Source organism: Dipodomys merriami, unplaced genomic scaffold (genome assembly GCF_024711535.1).
Source record: "Dipodomys merriami isolate MVZ:Mamm:240054 unplaced genomic scaffold, mDipMer1.0.p SCAF_2, whole genome shotgun sequence".
In the NCBI taxonomy this organism is placed as follows: Eukaryota; Metazoa; Chordata; class Mammalia; order Rodentia; family Heteromyidae; genus Dipodomys; species Dipodomys merriami.
The window spans coordinates 29,773,903-29,798,984 of record NW_027203381.1 but is presented as its reverse complement, the minus strand read 5'-3'; the positions used below and the strand labels follow the sequence as shown (position 1 = coordinate 29,798,984).

Here is a 25,082-nt window from a genome sequence, read left to right as displayed (position 1 = left end):
TCCCTATGAAAAATTCTCTGAAACAAGAGTGACTCAAGCAGAGCCTGGAAAATACTGGAGAATCACATGATGGCTAAAAATAAGCTCCTCATCTCCAGCAGGGACTGTAAACAGAGCAGAAGAAACTCAGCACACCAGCGCTCCCACTTGCCGGATAGGCTCAATGGAGTATTGCCTCTGCCCACCACAGGGCAGCCCCTATGCCTGCCGCCCTATCAGGAAGGGGTCCTCAGACCCTGCAATGGGAGGTGGCAGCCATGCCCCTGGGGAACCCTTCCCTGCAGCGAGACTCACCGCTGTGCTTTCTCAGGGCAGAGATCTATGGGATAACACCAGAGCAGCCATTGGAAGGGAGGGAGACTGACTCATAGCCCTTGTCCCTGATTTTCTTTTTCCTTTTCTTTCACCCCCTCCCTGAAGAATCAACAGCAGATGCTATCAATCAGAGAATATCTTGTTGTTTCTTTTTGCTTCTGCTAAGATGGCAAAGCACAGGTTATATAACATCACCGGACATAGGATTTATTTGTTAATTAAAACACTTCAAGTACTTTGTCCATCTTGCACTGACTCAGAGGGATGACTGCAGTAGCCTGCTAACTGCCCTTTCGGTGTCCTCTCTCGAAGTCTGCAGGCTCAGGAAGCAAGTGAGCCTTTTAAAACCAGTCAAGGCATGTCAGTCCTCTACTCAGGCTCTGTGTGGCTTGTACCTCCAGTATGTTTCTGATCCTCTGTCTGCAGCATTCCTTGCCCTCTGTTCCGGTTACCTGCCCGAGGCCCTGAACAGGCAAAGTAGGATCCTTACAGTGTCCTTAGGCCTTTATCTCCTGACTGCTCTGCCCCGCTGTCCACATGGCTCCCTTCCTCATCTTGGTTCAGATCTTGGTTCAAAGCTTACTTTCCACTTGAGACTTTGAAGACCTAAGGGTTGCTCCTGCCTCTGTAGTGTCCTTTGCAGGGATCCTAGAAGTTATGTAGGCTGTTGGACTACATGATGAGTAAGACTTGGGAGGAGGTAGTTACTAGGGATTAAACTTGGTCAAGTTCTTGCGCATGCTAGGCAAGTGCTGTACCACTCCTAGCCCTTGTTGTTGTTGTTGTGTTGTTTTTGAGATAAACCCTTGCTGTCTTTTCCTGGGCTGGTCTCAAAGTCACAATTCTATCCCTACCTCCTGGGTAGCTAGAATTACAGGTGTGAGACTTCCAAGCCAGTATGATACCTCACACTTACCTGGTGGCTCTCTTCGGTAGCTTTCTGGCGTAAGGACTCCTGGCGTGGCCTGAGTGGACTCAGCTCAGTGTGGCTTGTGGAAGTCCTGCAGGTCTGAGCGAGGAGTTAGAACCAGAGAAGGTCAAGACCCTATATAAACTTAGCACTTTCTCACCCCAGCCCACCCTCCTTACCCATAATTCCCTCCTTCCTAAAGCACTGACTTTCTAGTTTGCTCTGTTGCATATGCCATATGATGGGTATCTTTTGTGTTTCATGTGCTATTTTTTTTCAAACTGCCTGTTAGCTTTCCAGGTATATATAATAGGGTTCAATAAATATTTATTGCATGGATAAGTGAAGAGGATAACTACGGAGCACAGAGCCTTGTGCTGCAGCACACTGATTTTCATTATGGTTAGAGGGTGGATAGTTGGGGAGGGCGGGGATCCTGTGCCTTGGAGTCCACTGCTGGATTGTAGGCACGCCACTTTTATAGAGCTTTCTTTAAGTAAAAATGCGTTTTCATTTCCTTATTTTTTCAGCACTTTCGTTTTTATTTTGCAATGTGTTTTGGAATCGTTGGTTGAGTCAAGTCTCATTTACTAGATAATGCTGGCAAAGCAGGCTGACACTCATTGAGCACGTATTATATGCCAGGCTATGATGTGAGAGTTTTCTACGTTTGAATCAATGTCCTCCTCCCACCGCTGAGAAGCTGTACTCCTCTTCCTATTTAAACCCAAAACAAGCAGGTTGCAGCAGAGTCACCCCACTTAGCAAGTAGCAGAGCAGGATTCCTTGTGAATACACTAGGCTGAAGAGACTTACTGGTTGTTTTGAGACAGGATCTCCTTAGAAAGCAGAGCTAGCCTGGAACTCATAGGCCTCCTGCCTACATGCTCACAGCATCACAGCTCCTTACCACTCTTACACTGTACCTCACTGCCTCCCTGGGAGCAAGCTGGAGGCTATCCAACTCTATGCCAGTCCCACAAATCCGTGTGCTTCCTGCTCCCAGTGTGGAGCTGCCCCAGGCTGCTCCTAGAGGAGTGGCCCACTTTTATGAGCTGACACTGACAGAGTGAAAAAGGAGAGCAGCCAAACTTTGCCACTGGCTACACTGGGAAGGATGAAGTCATGAGGGTTCTGAACTCATTTCAGAATAAAAGAATCAACCTCTTAATGGGCTGATGAACCTGGGACCCTGAAGCTCTGGAAAAGTTCTAGTGAGGCTGAACTCCGATCTGACTACTAAGGGCCATGTTTTTACCCTTGGAGCAGGACAGATTGCAGGATCCACAAAATAAAAGGATGGAGCAATTTTTAAAAAGAAGAGATCAAGTCTTTATGAATTGAAGTTGCAGAAGTCAGAATTGTGTAGGGGTGGTCCCTCTTACTGCTGTCTGATGGTCCAGGTACCCGGCCCTGAGGACATCCCTGTGGGCGCTCACATGCTTTCCCCCATTAGCAGCTGTTTTCTTTTGCTTGGTTTTATATCACAGTCATTATATGAATTACAAAATTAAATCTGTTTGCCAAGACGGAGGAGATAAGAAAGTAATAACAAATCCATCCACAAACAGTACAGGTGTGGTATGTCTGCCTGCCCTATTTCAATTGTTCTCTAGGGTTTTAAATTAGTGAGAAGGCCTGTGGGGGAGGGGTCGGAAAGAAATGGTCTTTCAAAGTAGGAAAGAAGTTGAGAGTGACCGGAGCAGTAGCTTTCTAAGTGATGGGGGGAGGTGGGGTTGGGGGCAGAGTGTCTGTCTGTCTGTCTGTCTGTCTGCCTGCCTGTGCACTTTCTTTCATGTTTTTAATATCCCTGTGGTCTTTGTCAACAGTATTAATGTCATATTTTTAGCTCCTTTGTTTATGATTTTGGCAAAAGGAGGATAGCAGATTATGTGAGAAGAATTTCTAAATTCTAGCAGAACCCTGGCCACAAAGAGCAAAGCCAAGTACAGGGCTTTTATTTGCTTCTCCCTTCTGAATCCACTGAGCCTCGTATGCCCCAAGTGAAGCATTTTCCATAAACATCAAACAGGCTACTAATTATTGACATTAGACACAGCAATGCTCTGGCTTCACTAAGGCTGTAAATCAGACCACTCACTCTCTTAGGTTTTTTTTTAACAACTATGGTTAAAATGTCCTAGAATCATATTTATACCCCCATCCTAAAGGCTTTAATTAAGATACAACTCAAAGACCAGCATTGTGAATCATGTCCATAATCCAGTGGGCAAATTTTAGAGAATTACAGGGACTTGTACAGAATTTATATGTCTAGTTTCCTTTGCTTCTGAAATTGCTTTTTATTTTGAAAGCAAAAATTAGGGAAGGAGAGAAAAGCTTGAGGGCAAAACAATTGTTTATACACAAAGCTATCATTAATTAGGTTTTCAGGACATCATCAAACGTAGTTTTAAAAAATGAAAATGTTTGATAGGCACAAGAAAGCAATCTCTAACTGTTGTAGCCAAAGAATCTATACCTTCTTTAGAAGTCATTATGTCAGTTGGGCACCGGTGGCTCACGCCTATAATCCTAACTACTAAAAAGGCTGAGATCTGAGGATCATGGTTCAAAGCCAGTGCAATAAGAAACTCTGTGAGACTCATAGGTCCAGTTAACCAACAAAAAGCCACAAGTAGAGCTGTGGCTCAAGTAGTAGAGTGCCAGTTTTGAGCAAAAAAAGGTCAGGGACAGGGCTCAGGTCCTGAGTTGAACCTACAATACTGGCACAAAACAAGGGGTGACATTGCTCAAGATATGTTGCATTCATAAACTGCTTTGTTAATACATCTGCTTAAAAATAATAATAAAAAGAAACATCTCATCATGTCAGTATTTTCCACATAAGCACTGTTGAGCCGTGACACATAGAAGATACAGAATTATGATTACTGGCAGGAAGGGCATGCTGGAAAGCAACAGGATAGCTATTGAGGAACTCAGTATCTAAAGCCAGGATTGGACACTGTACAGGACATGATTTGGTCATCTCACAAGATTAGAAAACAAAAATAGCTTACCTAAAAGTATGATATCAATGTTAACTTTACTGGCATTGCTAATTGCAATTTTCTGATAACACTCTTAATATAGTAGCTCTAGTGAGTGGGGAAAAAAATACCCGATCCCCGAAACTGATTTTTTGGGGATTGTGGTTATTTGGGAAAGGAAAAAAAAAAAGACAGCAAGATCTATAAAGAAACAAAAACCAGACTGTCTAAAGGTTATGCTATCTTTTTGGATATTGTCTATCATTATTTCTCTAAAAAGTAAACCCAGAAGATCATTGAGTATCTGGAGGCTTCTTTTTGTTTTAGTGTTTGATAATTATAAGACAATGCTGAGAGGTAAATGGCTTAAGATCAATTGTTGAAAGAGCTCACTTTACATTGTTCTCAAAATGAGTCTTTAGTTTAACACCGAATTGTGCATAAAAACAACCCAAACCTCTGATAATACTAAGCTCTTTGCAGTATCTTTTGTATACTTTCTGTTTTTCATTAGGACGTGTAAATAATACAGTTAGTTAATGACAGGCTCCAGGTCTTTACTTTCACAAACTCTCTAATTTTTACTAAATACTGAATAATTGATCTGTTACAGAATTTTGCATTTTTTCCATTCCTTCATGGCTCAGCCTAAACCTTGTCTTTCTCAGGGGTGACTAGAGGACAGGGCAGAATCTGTCCCCACCTTCCGGTGTGTGTTGAGCTAATAGAACAACTGAGGACACCAAAGTCTGATTTTTATGCCTTCATCTTTCTCACCTCAGGAGAATCTGTAAGAGGCACTCATGTGGGCCAGTATAAAAGATCTAGGGTCCTCAGGCTCCTCTTGACATTTACGGGGTATAAGAAATGCTATTTTAAGACTAAAACCATGGAAGCACAGTAGCTTTAAGAGTCAGACCTCCATGGGCATATTTAAGTTGGGATCTGGCAACACACAACAGACATGTGTTTTCTCAGAAAAAGCATCTTCCTTATAAGACTATGTGACTTAAACCATGGCCTCTACCATGAGCTATGTAAGAGAGTGTGGCTCCGGTCTCTCTCTCCCAGCCAGCTTCCTCTGTTCCTTCCTACTATGGCTGTGCCCCCATTGTTGGCTTATTAACACCCTTCTCCCTCTTATTAAACAGTTCTTTTTCTATTTCACTTGATGGTATCCTGAAGCGTAAGCCTTGATAGCCCTGTTTTACTGGCAATCATCCTCTGGGGTTTTTTTTTTTTTCTTTTTGATTGTGCAGAGAGTAAAAACAGGCCACTTGTGTTAACCCAGGCCTGGTTATTGCAAGCAGTTACATCATAGTTGTTGACTTGCTGGTTGATGAACAGGCAATGTGTTGTATACTCTCTTGGGAAGTTCCTTTGCGGGGCTGTATGTGACAGATGTGGACAACCCAGTACAAACCACTGGATTCCTCCCCCTCCACTTAGATACTGCCCAACTTTGTTTACTCATGAAGCCCATTGATGAGCCTGGTGCCACATGTAAAGGGGTCTGTGTTATAACTGAAAGTGATCTTGACAGGCAACCAAAGAAGAAATCTGTTTCTAGGAGCATGACACCCTTTGAATGGTTTTCTCCCATGTTGCCTATCCCAGCCATGACTTTGATGCTGGCATGAGGTCCCTGCTGGAGTGATACCTCTGCTAGGACTTGTTTAAAATCTTAAAACCTTACAAAGTGTGTCTGGCCAGGCATTGTACATGGCCGTAAAGGTGTAAAATGACAAACCAAACAGATGCAACCCCTGCACCGTGGAGTCTGGTCTGTCCAGCAGGCAAAGTGAGTTACTCAAGAATAGCTACACCTGCACAGTGGGGTAAGTGTTCAGGGTATGTGGCCACCTACAGGAAGTGACATCTAAGCTCAGATCTGAAGAATAGAAGACCTGCTCTCTCTGAAGAGATAGGAAAGGACAGGAGGGAGTTTAGTGTCAACAGAAGGAAAACAGCCCAAATCACACTAGTGGGTCATGGAGTCATGGAACATGGGTTCATCTCTAAGAAGGTTCAGGGTACCCCAGTTGGGGACTCTTAAGTGACTGTCACTGCCAAGAAACTCAGGTCTTAAAAAGATTCTTAGACATTTTAGGAAGGTATTAATCATAGTTGGATATTGTCCCCCTTTCTATTTGGCATTATAGCAAAAATGTGATGTCGCTTCCCAAAAGGCCTAATGGAACTCAGTTTTGTAATACCCGTCCCATGTCCCCTGCCTCCACAACTTCCAACCAGGTCAGAGTGACCTGCTTCCCATCTGTTCCTCCAGTTTGCTTTACCCAGCAGGTTATAGACTTGCTTAGCAGGACAGAGAAATAATGTTCCTGAAGTGTTCTGTAGGCATCTATAGAGAAGAAGGGTCCTGATGGCCATGACCAAGTCACAACTAAACAAAGCACACCATCCTCACAGATCCCTGAAGACTGACTCTGAATACGCAGCCTATTTTGTCATTCCCAACTGAATGATCTTCAAGTCTATCGAACCTCCTCTTATATTCTTAAAAATCCGCCCCTCTCTCCTTTGCCAGGTGCTGGTGGCTCAAGCCTATGATCCTAGCTACTCAGGAACCTGAGAACTGAGGATCACTGTTCAAAGCCAGCCCAGGCAGGAAAATTTGAGACTATCTCCAATAAACCACCAGACTGGAAGTGGAGCTGTGGCTCAAAGTGGTAGATCACTAGCCCAGAGCAAAAAAAGATCAGGGACAACACCCAGGCCCTGATTTCAAGCCCTGTAAGCAACCAAAAATAGAAAAGAAAAAAGAAAAAAGATTTCCCCCTTTATAACAGAGAGATAAGTATTTTCGAGGCTTCCGCACTGTTCCTGCTTTCCAAGAGTATGTATGACTAGTATCTGTAACTAATGACTACAGACACCTGAGGGTATGTAATGTGTTTTATAGTCTTCCTGTTGGCTGCATTGTAATTAAGGTATTGGTTGAAACTTGTCATTTCTGTCGTATACTGTCTTTAGAATCCCTGCCCTCTTTTTAATGTGTTGGAAAACCAGTGAGGGAGATAAACTATAAAGTTGGAAACTACATAACCAAGGTTTTATTTGCTTGCTCCTGTATTTATTTTGGTATTTGTATTTCAAAAATGACTAAGGTATGTTCCTTGCCCTCCAAGAACCTTCTAGAAAGACATAGGGTGTAGGACCAGTTGGCAATGTAGTTGGCCAGGAAGAATGTGTAGGAGAGAGCTAAGGAAGCCAGAGCTCCCCACTTCCTGCAACTGTGTTCAGAATAAGAGGATCCAGGGCAGTGCCCAATCATGGTCAGACAGTTCTTAACCCATGAAACGCACACACTTCACTGTATATACCCTGTGATTTCTGTCTGTGCTCTGTTCTATACAGTGAGTCTCCATGAGCTGAGTACAAAACAGGTAATGTCTCACCTGAACTCAGTGCTTTTTCTTTTTTTTATATATCCTCATTCATGATACTCAGTGGATCACTTGGTTAAGGTGCTGACTCCCAGACTCCCTGATGTAAAGGGGCATGGATGTAAAGGAGTGATAGAGTAATCAATCCCTTGTCACATAGCAATCTATTTCCTAAAACTCTCTCACCTGCTGCTTCATGTCCACTGACAAGACTTTGCAGGCTCAGCTCCAAGTTTTTAGTTTTGAAAAGCTATGATTTTTTTCCAATTCTAACATTTCTTCCCTAGTAAATGACAATATTTCTGTATTCTTTCTGTCTTTTTCCCCCCATTATGGCCTGGTGGATATTTATATACCAAGTTCATTGCAAGAAATTTACAGCCATTCTTCCTGATAATGCCACTGTCCCAGTGTGGCCAGTTGGGAGTCACTTTTGGCTGTGTCCTTTCCTTTGATAACACATCCTTGCTTTTTCACACAGAATATCCTAGGCTCATCTGGTACATTCCCTACCCACCCCTGAAATCAGCCATGTCTCAAGAAGCTCATTTATTACAGAATGACACTTAGAAATCAAGACTTGAGCATCAGAGGTGCTCAGTGCTAAGGAGATGCCTTTGAAACTGGACTCTTCACTGAAGCTACACAATATGTTGAGTGGGAAAAGAAAAGCATGTTTATTTTTTCTGAAGTATAAATTAGAAACTCAGTTGGGATGATTATTTGAGGCTATCTAAGAGCCTTTCTTCTTAACCATAACAACAGTGAAAACCTTAAGGTTCCTTTATGGCTGTTTCTCTGTCTGGAGGGGAAAGGGACAATTTTATTAATTGTTTGTTTCTTGAGAAAAAAAAGAACTTCCCACAAATATTGCCCATGGACCCTGTAGTTTAATCATTTGTGTTTCTTTTTAAGTGTATTTATGCTCTGTAATGGGTAGGGATCACTGGATCTCATATACTTCTTGGGAAGCCCTTAATATCATACATTTGCTATACATCTAAAAACCATTTTTAAAGTTGCCAGCATTCATCATTTAGTTGGTTGTTTCCAGGTGCAGCTAAATCAAGTCCAGCATCTAAACCGGGATCCACACCTTCTCGTCCCTCTTCTGCCAAAAGGGCTTCATCCAGTGGCTCAGCGTCCAGGTCTGACAAAGATTTAGAAACACAGGTCCTACAGCTTAATGAGCAGGTAAGTCGTTGTCTCTATCCATGTTTCTGTCATCAGTGATGTGTGATGCATAGAAAGGCAAACCCCTGTAAGTCTGAGACAAATGTGTGAAGTTGAGGTAAAAATCAGTAGACTGGTGAATAAAAGGTGTTAGTCATTAATCTTAAAGCAGTACATCAAGATGGGGCAGATAATTTAGTCTTGCAGCAAGTCTTCAGGCCGTACTCAGCCTCCCCCATGGCTCAGTGGCATCCTGAGCTCCAGTCTAGTCTATAACTCATCCTACCCACTCTGGCCAGTCCAAATAATTTTAAAGGGTGCTTTAGGTTAAACTATCTCCCTATCCTTCCCCTTTACCTAGACTCTCTCCTTTTAGCAACTGTCAGTTGAGCCTATTTTATGTGACAGATACTATGCTGAATGCTGGTAATATAATGGTAGCAAGATAGAGACCTTCCTTCCCTTAGAACTTACATCTAACAGTTGAAGTAAAGAGGAGGAACGAAGGGAAAGAAGAGATAAAAGGGGGAGAGAGAGAGAAAGAGAAAAGAAAAGGAAAGGAAGGAGGGAGGAGAGAGAGAAGGGAGAAGGAAGAAGAGGAGAGGGAAGGGGGAGGGAGGGAGGGAAGAGAGAGAAGAAAAGGGAAGGAAGGAGAGAGACAGAGAATGACAGAGAAAGAGAGCATGCAAGTGAGCAAGCCAGCCAGCCAGACATTGGACAAAGACTGCAGCTGTGTTTTAAGTCTGTTTTTAATCTAATATAGTAAGTGTAGCTTTACTGGCTTTTAAATTCCCAATGTAAAATCATAAGTATTCTAACTAGTAATAGCTAATTTTGTGTAAAAATATATACAGCTGTCTCAAGTGATAGAACACTAGCCTTGAGCAAAAAAGCTCAGGGACAGCACCCAAGCCCTGAGTTCAAGCCCCAGAACCAGCCCCCTCCCAAAAAAAAAGTATCTGCAGCTTACTTACAAGTATAAAACAGTGGGATTTGTAGGGACACTGCAGAATTCCCCCCCGCCCCCCGCCAGCCCCAGATACCAAGATATGTCGTTTTGTTTTGTTGTCCTTAAATAGTAGTTCACAGAAGTTGCCATTTAACAAAAGTTTATGGCTACAATGCATCTTGACCAATGACACCCTTTTTGTCATTCTCTTCTATCCCTCTCAACTTACCCCTTCCCTCAACATTCTTAATGTTGTAAAATATGCATTGAATTCTTGACTGCATCTCCCCTCCCCTTCCCCCACAGACTTCTTCTTAGTCTTCTTCTCTACCCTTTCCTTCTTGACCCTCCCCCACCCCTTTGAAGTTCCTGCTTCACATCATTTGAGTTCTTTCTTGAATCTGCCATATTTCAGGTAATACATTTATATACCCTTGCATACCACCCAACATATTTACTTATGTATTTATAACCTAAATCCAGCCTCCACTTAGCAGGGAAAGCATGGAACCTTTTTCTGTCTCAGCTAGATTTACTTAACATAAGTTTGTCTTTACAAAATGCCTTGTTAAACCATCCGGGTGCTGCTACCAGTCTGTGAAGAATGTGGAATCTAAGCCCTCAGGCTGTTCCCAGCCACTCAGCAGGCCAGTCCCAGTGATTAATCTTCTTTCTGCTGAGTCAGCAAGAGTTTGAAAAGTTGCTTTGTTTTAAAAGATAATTGCATATTTGCAATCAAGAATCTAGTTTAAAAAGCAGGCAGCTGGTTTCACAAGGGTGTTTCTTTACAATTCCAATCACTTTAATGAAAAAGCTAAAACCTTAAGTCATCTGGCAGGTAGATCTTTGATTTAGAAATGTGAAGTGTTCCAGTTACCTGCTGGTTCTTAGTTTGAGCTCATGGAGAATTTCTAGTAATGACTTCGCTAATGAAAGACAGTAAGGATAGCAGTAATGAGCTTTAGACCACAAGCCTAAGGCTCCAAGAAAGCCATAGTGAACCTAAAGAGAATCTGACATAAGTCCATAATACTTAGATTTATGCCTACAATCTGCTTTAAAGGCTCAGATCTTTTGATATCATTATACCTCATTTCTTCGTGACTCCTTTCCTCCCTGTCTTCTCCTTCCACCGCGCTTAAGTTTCTAACTACCTGGCCTAAATGCTCACTGAATGGAAGCCTTCTTCCCTTGCTCCCTCTCTTTCTTACAGCCTTGACCAACAAGGCTACTTCCTGTCCTTGTAGTCAGCTCCTAGCTTCCTATTCGCTCTTCAAATCCAACAGAGTCCCCCATCCCAAGACCTCCAAAGCACCATGATTAAACCATCTTGTCATCCTAATGCTACTCTAGAAAGAAAGGCCTTCTCTCCTCTTGTAATTCCTTCATTATTCCCAAGAGGCCCCTCTGACCCCACCCCCACCCCCCAGTCCTTGACACAGAGGAGGAAGTACCTGACCCTACTGTGCCTCCCAGGAGGAAAGACACACTCAAAACTGGGAATGCTTCCTTCAGCAGGTATCTTCTCCCCATCTGCAATTGCCCCTTCTGCTTTCTGACCTTGAAGCCTTCAAGAGTCTCTCTGAGCCTGAGGGGAGGCCACCCAAGCACCACAGTGTTACAGCTGAGAACACAGGGACAGAAGAGGCCAAGTGAATTACAGTGGTAATAGAGAAAGTGACAAGTGCCATAAACTTTCAGGATTTTCATTTACTTGGCCTCCTGCCTTTATTCAGGCAATCTCCCATGATCTGCTATAAAAGTAACACCAGGCTAGACAATCTCAATAATAGAGATGAATCAAAAGATGTAGGGGAGGAAGACATAAATAAAATAATTAGGGATTCTTTCTGGGCAGTGGGTTAGCCAACAGGAAGTGAGTTAGGGCCAAGACTGTGTGCAGGGACCCCTGATGGGGAGGGAAAATAGGCTCTGGGTAACCCAGGCAGAGAGACCGTGGCTGTCATTCATACATCAAGGCCTGGGAAGACCTGCAAGTCTGTGGACACATTGGGAGGAGTTGTGAGCACTGTTGAAAAGGAATATACACTCCATGGTACTATGCCCTTGACTTTTCTTACAGATCCATCAGACATCTGCCATGCCATGTGAGAGATGAGGTTGGCCTCAGTCTTTGTGAATAGGGCCATGAAAATGGAATTACATTTTCCAGTTGATCTTTCATCCACAAACCTCGCTGCTGCCAGTTTTTACTAGAGAATGTTTATAGCTGAGTGCCTCTTGCCTAACACATCTGGAATACCACCAAAACCCATCTTGGGCTGAGTATTTCTACAAAAACCTCAGCTACTTTCTCATTGCACAAACCAAAGCACTCCCAGAAAGCAGCCAAACCTCAATTTTGTGGGTTGATGGTATCCTTGGTTGGGTTGGGAGAGTGGTGGTATATCTAACCAACCAGCCACAGATCCATGCGCTGGCACCAGCTCAGGGTAGACATGGATTGTTTGGCTAAGCCAAGAGATGAGGTTTATTGGTTTCAAGCAGAAAAAGGTCTCTAGAAGAGTTTTCTTTTTTTAGGAAATTCAGTTTTGTTGCCTTGTGTATTTACAAACATTCATGGTCTCATATTAACAACAGAAAGAGTTCAAAGTCAGAGAGGCAGAGATCAAGAGGACCATGGTTTGAGGCTAGTGAGAGCAAATGATTAACCATGCAGGTAGACAGATCGCTCTGACTGGTTAATCAACAGTTGATGGAAAAGAGTGATCGGCATTCTCCTGAGACTGGACGTTTGGTCAAGGCTTAAGTTCAAACAACAGCCTTCTTGATTCTTCCTAAGATTTGCACTTACTTATTTCATCTTCTCTTTTTATGTATTTTAGGTCCTTGTCTACAAGCAATAGGTGAAGTCTTATTTCTTATTCTGTATTTGGGGGATTTCTTCTCTACTTTTACTCTCTGCAGGTACATTCATTAAAACTTGCCCTTGAAGGTGTGGAAAAGGAAAGAGATTTCTACTTTGGGAAGTTGAGAGAGATTGAGCTGCTCTGCCAAGAACATGGGCAGGAAAATGATGACCTTGTGCAGCGACTAATGGAAGTGCTCTATGCTTCAGATGAACAGGTAAGTGTGTGGAGCCATTGGCTCCAGAATTCTAAAACAACTCTTCATCCAAGTGCAGTGGATCCATGGTTCCCTTGGGCTTCAGAACTATAGCTGAATCAATATATTCGACATTCCCAGAGGAATAAACATTGTCATCACCATCATCATCTGTTCACCCAGTTCTGTGGGACATGTATCCATAAATCAGCCTGGAAAGAAATCGGTAGAGGGTAAGGGCTTTACCTGAGAAAGGACAATCCAACCTCAAGTAGTTTTTAACTCTGTGAGCAAATAAGCAGTGAGAATTTCTATAAGAACCCTTCTTTCTTCTGATCTTTCAGTGAGTCTGATTGAAAGAGAAATAATCAAGATACTCATAGCCAGGACAGACCAGCACTGTGGGACAGCCCTTGGTAGAAGGCTTCTTTCATGGGAAGAACTTGACACATTTGCTGCTCATGAGCAAATGAGCTGAGAGCAACTCAGCATGTGTCTGTGTGGGGCAATGAAAAGCAGATGTGAGGAGCAGGGAATGAACCCAGGAGGAAAGTGGGAGGGATAAATAGTAGAAACTGGGGCAAATCATACCAGTCTGCCTGTGCAGGAAGAGAAAGGCCTAACACCCAGAGAAGCAAGAACCTCACCTTCTACAGATTTGAGTGGTCAAAGGCAAGAGCCACAGGCTAGGGTTCAGAGCTGAAGTGTTTAGGTCCATCTGACCAGGAAGCCAGTGGTGCTTAGACAGTGCTGTGGTGGAGTTGCACAGGGCTTAGTATTTCTACTGAAGTAATGAACCACTGGCAAGCTTACTGTCTCTTCTTCCAGCAGAATGCCGGGCCAGTATTCACTTGATTTATGTCTTAACATGATAGCAGTGAAGCTTTCCTAAGCAATAAGGAACTGTGTCTGAGGTTTGGAAGCTCTTCCTTAGTCACTTTTTGTCTTGCCCTTAGTATTTTTTTAGAGTTCTTTCTTGATTACCAGTAGGTCAGAATGTAGATTTGGAAGCCCCTAGGAGTTGGCCTAGTGAAGTCTCAGAAGCTGTTGTGGCTTCCAGTAATGTTAGATCAGATGGTAAATGCTGTGTAGTGTCTGTGACAGTGAATTACACAACGTTCTGTACATACGAAGTGTTTTGCTGTCTGTTGAGCACAGAGTAATTATGGTTATTGCCTTCCCAAACTTGATTTCCCTAAATTGAATGAGGTCTACATGGCCATGGGAGGCATCACTGACCAAGCTGTGTTAATACATGCCAGCCGGAGCAAGGCCAGCACACAGGCCCACAATGGCTTCCCAGCCATGCCCTTGCAGCAGGATGGAAAACTCTAGTCCCAAGAAGGCGACCTTGTGCTGGAGTACCTCCAGATAAACTCCAGTTGAAGAGTAGTGGCAAGCCCATGGATTCCTGCAGAAGGACAGATAGGTAGGCTAGCCAGCCTCTAGCAAGAGCGCTGGCCTCCCTGGTGTGTCTTCAGGGTTCTCTGCCTAGATGTCCGTACTTGGCTTTGTTCAGCCATTTCCATCACACTGTCCAACCTTAACACCCCTAGCTGCCCACAGAGCTGCTCTTGCAGTACATGCACAGCCACAGTGCAGATGCCTGCCCAGGAGCAGTCAGGCTTGGAAGCCTCATTAGTCATAAGACTGAATGAGTTTATCAGGTCCTTTCTCAGTCACCTTGGATGAAACTGGACTGGGAGGAACCTGGGGCTATGGGTGTATTCACTTATTAGCTCCTCCTGTGCTCTTGAGAATTCTAGTAGGTAGTTGTTGTTGCTGTCCCATTTTACAGATGAACAGAAACTAAGAGAGGTTAAATATCTTTCCCAAAATCTTTGACAACTAGTCTGTATCCTGGGTTCATGCTGTCCCTTCTCCAGACCTGACCACATATGGCTTTTGGGAGTTACTTTTTGGTTGGGGTTTAGGGGAGGGGTGCTAGGAATGGAATCCAGAGCCTTGTGCATGCTAACAATATGCTCACCTTCCACCTGTGAGCCAACTTTTAAACAAGATGGAGATAGTAATGGCTAGTATTTATTGAACATTTAGTATATTCTAGAATAAAGCATTCTTGTATAGTGAACATTTTGTTGGCAGTACCGAGATCTGAAAATCAAAGCCTTACACTTGCTAAAGAGGTATTCTACTACTTCAGCTACTCTGCCAGTTTATGTTCATAATAAGGTGTCATTTTATGCCCAAACCAGACTGGACTGTGATCCTTCCTGTTGTCACTGGCATGTCAGGTACATGCCACCATACCCAGCTATTGTTTTCCCCCTGTAGCGAGAATACCAGCCCTTAGTTGAAATGGATTCTCACAAACTTCTGTGCCTAGACTGATCTGATCCCCTAATCTACTCCTTCCAAGTAGGTAGATGGCTGGATCCACCACATTCAGCTTCTGTGTTCATTTCTCACCCTAATCATATCCCTACACAGTGAGTGATGTTCCTTTTCAACATTTACAGATAAAATGACTCTCACAACAATGCATGGTTAATAAACTCCACCATTGTGGTTTGATCCCAGGTTTATTGACTTCCGGCTCCAAATCTCCAGGACTGTGTTACCTCCCTCCTAGCATATTAGGTGCCAGGGGGCAGGAAAAAAAATAAAGAAGATAGATAGATAGAAGATTTTCTTGGAAGTCTTTAGCTGAATATGCTCTTTGTGTGAAGAAGTTAATGCCAATCAAATGCCTACCTGGATTTTCCTCAGATCACTCCCTTGTTTTATTTTGTTGAAATGTCTTAGCATGGCCTCATCTACCTTGGCATTCACCTGGTTGAGTCAGCATCTGTTTTCTGCTAGCTAGTTGGTATATTTTCTAAAGCCAGTTTTATTGTCACTCCTGGCACTGTGCCACTTTGAGCCTTCACATCTGCCTTCCTCCTCGAAGATCGTGAGCCCTGTTTCCGGGGCAGCCTCCAAGCTCTGCACTGGAGAGGGAGCCTTAGAGAACTGCCAGCCCTGTTCCCCACCTCTTTGTCTCGTGGTCTGGAAAGGCATCACTTTTGAGAACATACTCAGTGGCTACAGTGACACACACAATCCCATGCCCAGCTCTCTAAATCCTCCTTTGGTTCCATGGCACTTGGTCCTGACCCTGTGACCCTATATCCTGTTTTCAGGACATTTCCACACTGAATGGTGAGCCTGCACTCATGTGCAAGTCTCATATGCATGGGATCCAGAAAAAAATATATCACTAGTTTGTTCATTATGCTGTTGGTATGACTGTGTATACAAAAAAGTTTGAGATGGCAAATGTTTCTAGACATCTGCCTTTCCCAGAACGCTCCTGGGAATAGCAGAACTACTGGAGAATAAGAGGATAGATTTTCATGGTTGCAATTCAGTTAAAGTACATGACATATCAGGCATGTCACTTATAGGCCATGCACCATTTGTGTCATATGCACCATGTATGTCACGTGTTGTACATGTCATGTATATCATGTGGATCGTGTGTGCTACATATAGTATGTATCGTGTATGTAATGTGTGCCAGGTGTGTCAAATATGTCATTTGTGTCGTGCATGTCGTGAAATGTGTCATGTGCACCACATTATATGGCACAGGTTGCACGTGTGTCATGTCATGCACATCACATGTCATGCATGTCATCTGTATCATGAATGTCATGTGCCGTGGCATCAATTATGTCATGTGTTATGCTATGTGTCATGTATGTCATATGCTATTCATGTCATGTGTGAAATAGGAAATGACCTTTGTGCCTTGTCATTTATGTTGTGTGTCATGTCATTTGTGTCATATGTCATGCATGTCCTTTATGGTATGTGTGCTGTGTATATCATGTCTGATACTTATGCCCTGTGTGTTGCGCATGTCACTTGCATGCACATAATATGCATGTTGTATGTGACATGAATGTCATGTGTGTTATGTGCCATGAATATAAATTATGTCATGGCATTGTGCACGCCTTGCCATGTGTGTTGTATCATACACATTTATGCCATGTCTCACTTATATAATTAATGTTATATGTCATAAGTGACACATTTGTGTCAGACATGTCACTCATGTGTAATGCATATCGTGTGTCATATGCCATGTAATTTGTCATGTCATATATGCTATGCATGACATGTGTCCTTTACATCATGTATGTCATTGTGACATATATGGCATGTGCACCATGTATGTCATATGCCATGTAGGTCAATTATGTCATGTGTGTCTTATGTCAGGTGTCACATGTATGTCATGTGTGTGTTCTGTATGCTGTGTACCATGTCGTGTGTTATGTGCATGACACAATTGACATGCCTAACACATATGATATAAATGACATACACAACACAAATGACATGTATGGCACGCTTGACAATATACAAACATGACACCTATGATATAAACACCATGCATGACAAACCAAATACATGAGATGTGTGACACAAATGACACATGTGTCATTGAAATATAAAATATACCTGGCACATGACATGTTTGACATGTGACACACATGACATTGATGGCACATGACAAATGACATGCATGACATGACAAAAGACAAGTATATGGCATGCATGGCATAAGTGACACAAATGTCAAACATGACAACATAATGTGGATGACTTGCACAACACATGACATGATGAATGAAATGACATGACATAATTGACATGTGTGGTGCATGTGTGACACGTATGAATGACATCTGTGGCACATGTGACATACATGATATGCATGGCATATGTGTTGTAAACCTGACATTCATGATACATGACATGTATGGCATAGTGCAGATGGCATGACACATGGCACAATTGTCATGCATGCATGACAGGTGACATGCATGGCAGGTGACATGGCACTTATGAGATACATGTAGTATGACACATGGCATGTGTGACATGTATGATGTGTGGCATGTGTGACATATAACACATGGTGTGCATGAGACCTGTGGCACATGTAGCAGTATGGGATGTGTGACACAAATGAAATGCGTGACATGTGACACATCTTGCACACATGACACTATACACAGGACGTATGATGAACTATACATGTGACACATGTACATATGGCATGTGACATAAATGACATGCATGAGGCTGAGTGTCCCCCTGTGTTTAAGAAGCAGGAGCCATTGAGCTTCTATGAAGACCCCTTCCTCCATCTTTTGACCCCATCTCTCTCCTGCAATAGCCACAGTCCTTCAGTACTGTCTTCTACCTTGCTTATCTTTTTATTGATTTCCATGAGAATAAAGAGTTATAACATCCCTCAGCACTGAGCATTTAGAGAGATGTAATGGGTTGATATGGAAATACTAAAATTAACCAGCTGGTACTTCAATGCATCCATGCCAATTTCCCTTGGCCTCCTACCTACATGTGAGCTTAATTTCTTCATTCTCACATTGGCTATGAAAAAAAAAAGATTTTTTTTCCCCTGAAAACCTACAATGGCATTGTATGGGCTGGAAACTCTCAGCTGTGATATGTGACATGTCAGAATTTCAGGTATGTTTTCCCAGACTTTCTGACTGCTTTATCTTGCACCCATGCATTAACATCGCATTGATAACTTGGGAGACTTGTTTCTTTAAGTCAGCATTGCTCAGGTCTGCATTTCTGAAGTTAGGTGACATCAATTGCATTTTCCTCCACCTGGGATTTTAGCTCACTGTGTGAGGCTACTGTCCTAAGCCAGTGGAGGCCACAGAGCCTCCACTTGTTCAACATGAGGAAGACCCACCCCTTGTTCTTCATGGGGAAGGGTCTCATCTAATAGATTCCTGATCCTACAGCTTGTTACAGGCTCAACAAGTACTTGAATCTGGGTCTTTCAACTCTCAGTTCTGGGTTAACTCTATTGTCCTATAGTTAACTCCTAGCTTGGATGAGATTCTTTGCAAAATGTAAAACAGATCCCACTTCTGAGACTTTCCCATCAGTCTAACATGCACATAAACAATTATGTAAGAAAGCGCACTTCGGGCCAGCTGAGGGTTGAGGGGAAACACGGAAGACATCACCCTATACTGAAGAGTTAGGGTAATAAATAAAACAACTCTGTCCCACTGGGGGCCTGGAACCTGGCTAAAGAAGTTGTAAAGCCACACAGTAAGGAATGAACCCAGGGGCTACTGTATACTGTGTCTCAGAAGCAAAAATGGGCACAAAGGCTGCAAAACTTAGAGGAACTGTTCATATCCAGAGGAAGCAGAGGCTTCATGGAAGAACCATGCTTTTCCATGAAATGGTCATTGTTTTCATTCCTCTAAACAGAGAGAGAACACCTGCTTTTATGAAGGCCAGTGCCTGTTTCTTGGCTAATGTTACCATGGAGTGAAATGCCCTCTTAGTCCTCATCAGAGTGTCACTGTCAGCTGAAGTGCTAGCTTCCTGAGCTAAGATGACGGCTCTCACATACACCAAGCAATGGGCCAAACAGCTAGCAGAGGATACTACTAAGTGTGTGCAACCTGAGGTACCCAGGACCCAGAGAGCCTGAGGCCAGAGAACATCTGAAGTAGGAATGTTAAGGGTCAGACAGACAGCAGGAAGTGGTCAGAGAAGGTAAACCTTAACCTTTCAAGGTGGAGCAGCCCTATGAGGTAGTAATATGATGTAGTTATAAATATGAGGGGATCACACAATTTCCAAATAATTGGCACAAAATCAGTAAGAGATAGTGCTTGATTTGATCTCAGGTCTTTCAGACAATGTCACTTTCTACTTTGAGTTGTCACATTATTTATACTTCTGGAAAAAATATGCTAAAGAGTTCTTCCAGTAGAATCATAATCACAACTTATACTTAATAGTTACTATATGCCAAAATTCTTTCTAGGTATTTTATTGGTTTTTTAAACTCATTAATTTCTGTATTCATCAGTCAGTTAATCACACTGAAAACCTTATTATATAGATATTCTTACTGTCCCTCATTTTACAGACAAAAACAGTGACAGCATGGAGCAGTTACATTACATGCCCTGACTCTCACAGTTTAAAAATAACAAAGCTGGGACTCCAAAGTCCATGCACGCAACCTTGACATACTACCTCTCAGAAAATACTCATCTTGTGACCTTGACTAATAGTCTGATAGTCTTTGTCATCCATTCTGAGTCCTCCATGGATTCTTCCTCTTGACACATCATGTTGAATCTATAGAGAGAAGAAAAATGAGACCGAGTTGAAGAAAGCTCTGGTCCTGCCTCAAGAACCTCAGAATCCTGTAGATAAAGCCAAAGATTTCAAACAAGATTCCAAGTCAGTTTTATAGTACAATAAAGTATACAATGCTACGGAAAGAGAACAGGTGTGGGTCTGGATCATACCTGTCTAGAATGAGATCTTGACAGCTTTGCCCTGGGCTACAGAGACTAGGAACTTGTTAGAAAGGGGATAGGTTTAAGCAGGTCAGGAGTCTGTGTGATGGGATCTGAGCCCTTTTCTATGCCAGTTTACATGCCTCACTGCATCCCAAAACCCTGTGTCATTACAGGAGGGACAATTAGCTGCACTGGTAATAAGTTAACTTTGCCTCTAGGTCAAAATGAAAGAACTAGCTGGACACTGGAGAGTCATCCCTGTATGTAATCTTAGATACTCAGGAGACTGAGATCTGAGGATAATAGTTTGAATAGTTTGAAAGCAGCCTGGACAGAAAAGTCTGTGGAGGTGCAGCTCAAGTGGTAGAGTATCAACCTTGAACCAAAAAAAAAAAAAAGCCAAGCAAGAGTAACAAGACATTAATTAAGTTTAAGAAAAACAGAAAAAAGGAAGGAAGAAAGGAAGGAAGGAAGGAAGGAAGGAAGGAAGGAAGGAAGGAAGGAAGGAAGGAAGGAAGGGGGAGAGAGAGAGGAAGACAGGAAGGAAGGAGAGGGAGGAAGACATGAAAGGAGAAGGGAAAAGGGAGAGAAAGAGATGGGAGAGAGAAAGGAAAGGAAGGAGGGTGGTAGGAAGGAAAAGAGGGAGGGAGAACAGAGAGGAAGGAAGGCAAGGAGGAAAAGGGGAGGGAGAGAAGGAAAAAGAGAAAGAAGAGAAAAAGTGAGAAAAGTTGCAGCTATAGATATACTTAACTGGGTTAGGCAAGTAATAATTAGGACATTTGGAACCAAATAGAGATATCACACCTACCTAGCTTGGAGTCTGCAAGCAGACAATAAGAAAATAGAGCCTGAAGCAACTTAAACAGATGTCCCAAAACTTTGAGCCACAGCCTGAGTTCTGTGCCAAGAAGGCTCTCCTTCATGAGGACAGCCCATGAATATGGCTATTAGCCTTTCCTTCAGAAACTAGCAGGTGGTTTCCCAGGTATCTAAGCCCACCTGAGATTGGTACAGAAAAACCCTGCTTTAGGCAGACAGCATCAAGGCATGGATGACCACAGTGGAGGAAATAGGAAACAGATCAGAAAAATCACATGGTGGGCTGTTCATGTAGGGATAGTCACCAAGCACATACAGCAGCCTAGACTTGTGTGGTAGAGCTCAGCTTATTTATCTGTGGTTATCACAATGCTGTGGAATCATGTTTGGACTGTTTAACTTTTTGCAGAAGACAGGCAAGTATGGAATATGTTCTATGAAGATACCCTTCCAAAACAGTTGGAAAAAAAAATAAGTTTGGTGCTTATTATGTGATAACTGTTGTTTGCAGAATGATCATTTGATGGCACATGGATGCGAAGGCATCCCTGTGTGCATTAGTCACTAGTAGGAGGGAAATCATTGCAGGGTAAGTCCTGACTAAGCCTGATTCTGTCCACAGACTGGAGATGCCATGCTACCCAGGGATCATAAGCTGGGACTCCCGTGGGGCCTCAGATACAGTAAATTATTTCAACTGAAACTTCTCCCTTGCCCCACAGGAGGGCCACACAGAAGAGGCAGAAGCAGAGGAGCAAACCCATGACCAGCAACCCCAGCAGCAAGAAGAGTACTGAACTGTCTCGGCAGCTCTTGACACTTCCATTGTGCATGGGAACTTTCTTCTGGAGAATTGGAACATGTGTGGCCTCAAGCTCAGCAAAACACCAACTGTTCCCAATCTGCTGTTACCATCAACGCACCATTGCATACGCCAGCCACTGCTCTTGGTTCCCACCTCCTTTGCCAAGATGCATTTGTAGGTGGCCATTTGGGTCACCTACCTGAAAAAGTGTAGTGTTACATACCTTCAGCGTCACCACTTGGCTGCTTGAGATTGGTTCTGCTCTCTCCCTTCCCCAACCCTCCCACCCCCCACCTGTTTCTTTCCAGAACAACTCTTCCCTACCCCAACACCACTACCACTTCCACCCCTTTTTATCTTGGTGTGAAACAATGGTAATTTGGTATATGGTATTTATATTGGCATTTCTTAACCCAGTGTCACTAGATGTCACATGCATTTGTGGTGCTTTGATGTTTGCAAGTTTTAACCTCTGATCATCAATTTGGTCAAGTAATGAATTGGAACAAAGGGAAACAGATACTTGATATGAAAGCCATAACGATAGTGACTTGTGTCATGGGGGGAAAACAAGTCAGTTTCTCCCTCTCTTCACAACAGGAAAGGGAAAGAAATGGATTCAACAGTAGGACTTCAGGGCCCAGCAGTATTTCATAGAGCAGCATGTTAAACAACCACACAGTATGTTGTTAGTTTCAAAAGACATTCACTCGAGGAAAAACACCATCTCAGCTTTGCCCTTTCTCCTCATGCCCCTGCTCTCCCACCCCTGTTCCCAGGTTCTCATGGTATTTTCTTTCTCAGGGTCCTCTTTGGTGGGCATCCATGAACTCCAAGATGTTGTTATCAGCTATCTGCAATCCAAAGGGGGTCTTGATAGGTGCAGGCCCTCCTGCCTCATCCCTTGTCCTTGTGTGGTTTCCGTCCCCTCCCCACCCCCCGGCCTGCCATGCTCACTGGGGAATTCCTACTAAAGGGTAATGTGGGCCTACAGCCTGCGCAGTGATACCCTCTGGTTGGAGGCTGGCAGTGAGGATTCATGGGAGCAAAATTCCCAGAGAATTTTGCAGTCTGGTATTGACTGGGAGAACAGCAATGGAACACCTTTGCCTCCTGGGATCTTCTAGATAAAGAGGAGTCTCCCCTCTTCCAACATAAGGGCCTACCTAGTCACTGACATTTGCTCAACATGGAAATTGATAATAGAGGAAACATCTATTGATGAGTTTAAAGCATTCCTTATAACTAATAGTTGCACATTTTTCTTAGTTTTTTTTCAAATCTCTGCATTTCTCTCCCCGCCTTTTGACAGATGGTATCTCTTCCCAGATCATGCATTCTGCTTGGTTTCCAACATTAAGTTTACCTCCCCTTCCGTATTCGACTTAGCAGGTGCAACAAAAACAGAAACAAATGTGCCCACCCCACTTTCCACCTAAGTGAAAAAGCTTAAAATAAATTTATGAAATATGCATCATAAAAGCTTCGAAATCTCTTTATTAATCGATGAAACACTTGATTCTCAACTCTAGCATTGAAGCTTGGCACCAAAAGAACTCTTTTTCCAAAATAAATCTTCCGCAGCAAAGTGGTATTTATTGAGTTACATGTGGAAAAGATGGTTTGTATATTCTGAGATTCTTACAACACACTGTGCAGACTTGGACAGATAGATGTTCCATGGGGTTTGACTTCCCTTTCTTCTCTCTCCTGCTCACTCTGCACGGCAGCAGCAGCTCATTTCTCTGAGGCTGAAAAGCCTGGCTCCCAGCAGTGACATCCTCCAACGCCTGGTTACAGGTAATGGCTGTGCTATACATAGCACCATGCTTACCAGTGTGTCACCCTGCTGAAGCTGTTGTACTCACCTTATTTTAAAATAGCTCTTGTAAAGAGGCACAATAAATAACTCCCCACAGATACTGCAGTGGTTCCTAGGCCATTCTTCGCCTGCCCTGGGCATCTCAGTAATGTCCAGTACCCAGTGGCTCATAGCTACACTTCTGTCATGTGAATGCACATGAGTGGGTATCAGGGAGTCAGGATCATGTGTTCTTTTATGACACTTGATATATTTAATTTGCATAAGGCTCCCTGGTGACTCTGGCTGGAACCACTGTGTTTAACATCTCAGCTTTCCCATATGGAGAAAGGCTGACCTGCAAAAGGGAGCTTCCCTAGCCTCCCCATTCCATTCTCCTTCCCAGTGGCTTGGAGGAGACTCTCTTCAAGTAAAGAAGAGCTGCACATTTTTCTTCCTATCCCATCATAAACATCTCCTGTGGTGCTGTGCCTCAGTTGATGTCATTAATGCTTTGGAGTATCTTTAACAGCTGGGTTTCAGAGTCCAATAGCTTCTGCCTGTGTACCTACCACTTATCACCCATAGATGGTGGTACCCCATTGTTCTATCATCTTGGTACTCAGAGCACACATTCTTCCATGCCTCAACTTCACTCACATGCCCACTGTTGTGGGCATGTGAGTGAAGGCACTTCCTTCCCTCTGAGAAAGTTGGGTTTCCGTTAGTGCCCCACACACTCACTGTTGGCTGGTTATAGCACTTTCATTGCCACTGTCAGACTGGAAGTGATTGAAGCAGGGGGCAAAGAGAAAGTCCATGTTCATTCTGAGCAGAAAAGCAGGAACAAAAGATAAAATACTTGTTGACCCGAGAGAAGTAAACTCCAGAAGGGAACCAAGAATTCCTTCCTTCCCTGGTGAGTATTTCCATTATTCCGTTAAGGTTTAATATGCATTCAGATTACTTTTACTAAATAGTACACCATAAAGCTTTTGTTATATATTAAATGTAAACTGAAAGGAATGTAAACATATGTATTGTTAATTATAAATATAGATAAGTAATGGCATAATAGAAGAAAGGGTCTTATTCAGATGTATCACATCCATTCCACATTACCCACCTCTTGTCGCATGGTAGAATAGTTTTTTGTCTCTGAATATGTGAATAACTTGACTTGCGTTGATCTTTTTACATATTTAATAAAAAAAAAAGTATATGTTAAAGTCTGTCTGGATTTATCGAGTCTTACAGTTTTTGTTTTTTACACTAAAATTTCCCTTCTCAGTGACCGTGGATGTGATAGGAGGCTTGCATATGCACTCACATTTCCCACATTTTGTTATAATTTATTTGCACAAGGAAGGGGAATGTCTTTGTATTTATTGATAACTGGTGTTTTAACAGGAATTACAAGTTTGGATTTGATAACAAATGTAACAGCTGTAATATCTTTAGAAATACTTTACCAGAAAAAATAGTAATAAAAATAAAACATTCCCTTGGGAAA

The 25,082-nt window shown here is 42.8% G+C and overlaps 1 protein-coding gene across 4 annotated transcripts in view; it reads left to right on the top strand.

Moving 5' to 3' along the window:
- Mapre2 (microtubule associated protein RP/EB family member 2) overlaps nucleotides 1-24,809 on the top strand; it is a 152,741-nt gene extending 127,932 nt beyond the window's left edge. For all 4 annotated transcript variants that reach the window (XM_070029338.1, XM_070029336.1, XM_070029337.1 and 1 more), the window contains 3 exons: nucleotides 8,680-8,819; nucleotides 12,676-12,834; nucleotides 21,686-24,809. In XM_070029338.1, the coding sequence (XP_069885439.1) occupies nucleotides 8,680-8,819; nucleotides 12,676-12,834; nucleotides 21,686-21,760 (374 nt within the window). In that variant the 3' untranslated portion in view covers nucleotides 21,761-24,809. The remainder of the gene's footprint in view (nucleotides 1-8,679; nucleotides 8,820-12,675; nucleotides 12,835-21,685) is intronic.
- Nucleotides 24,810-25,082: the final 273 nt, after the last annotated feature.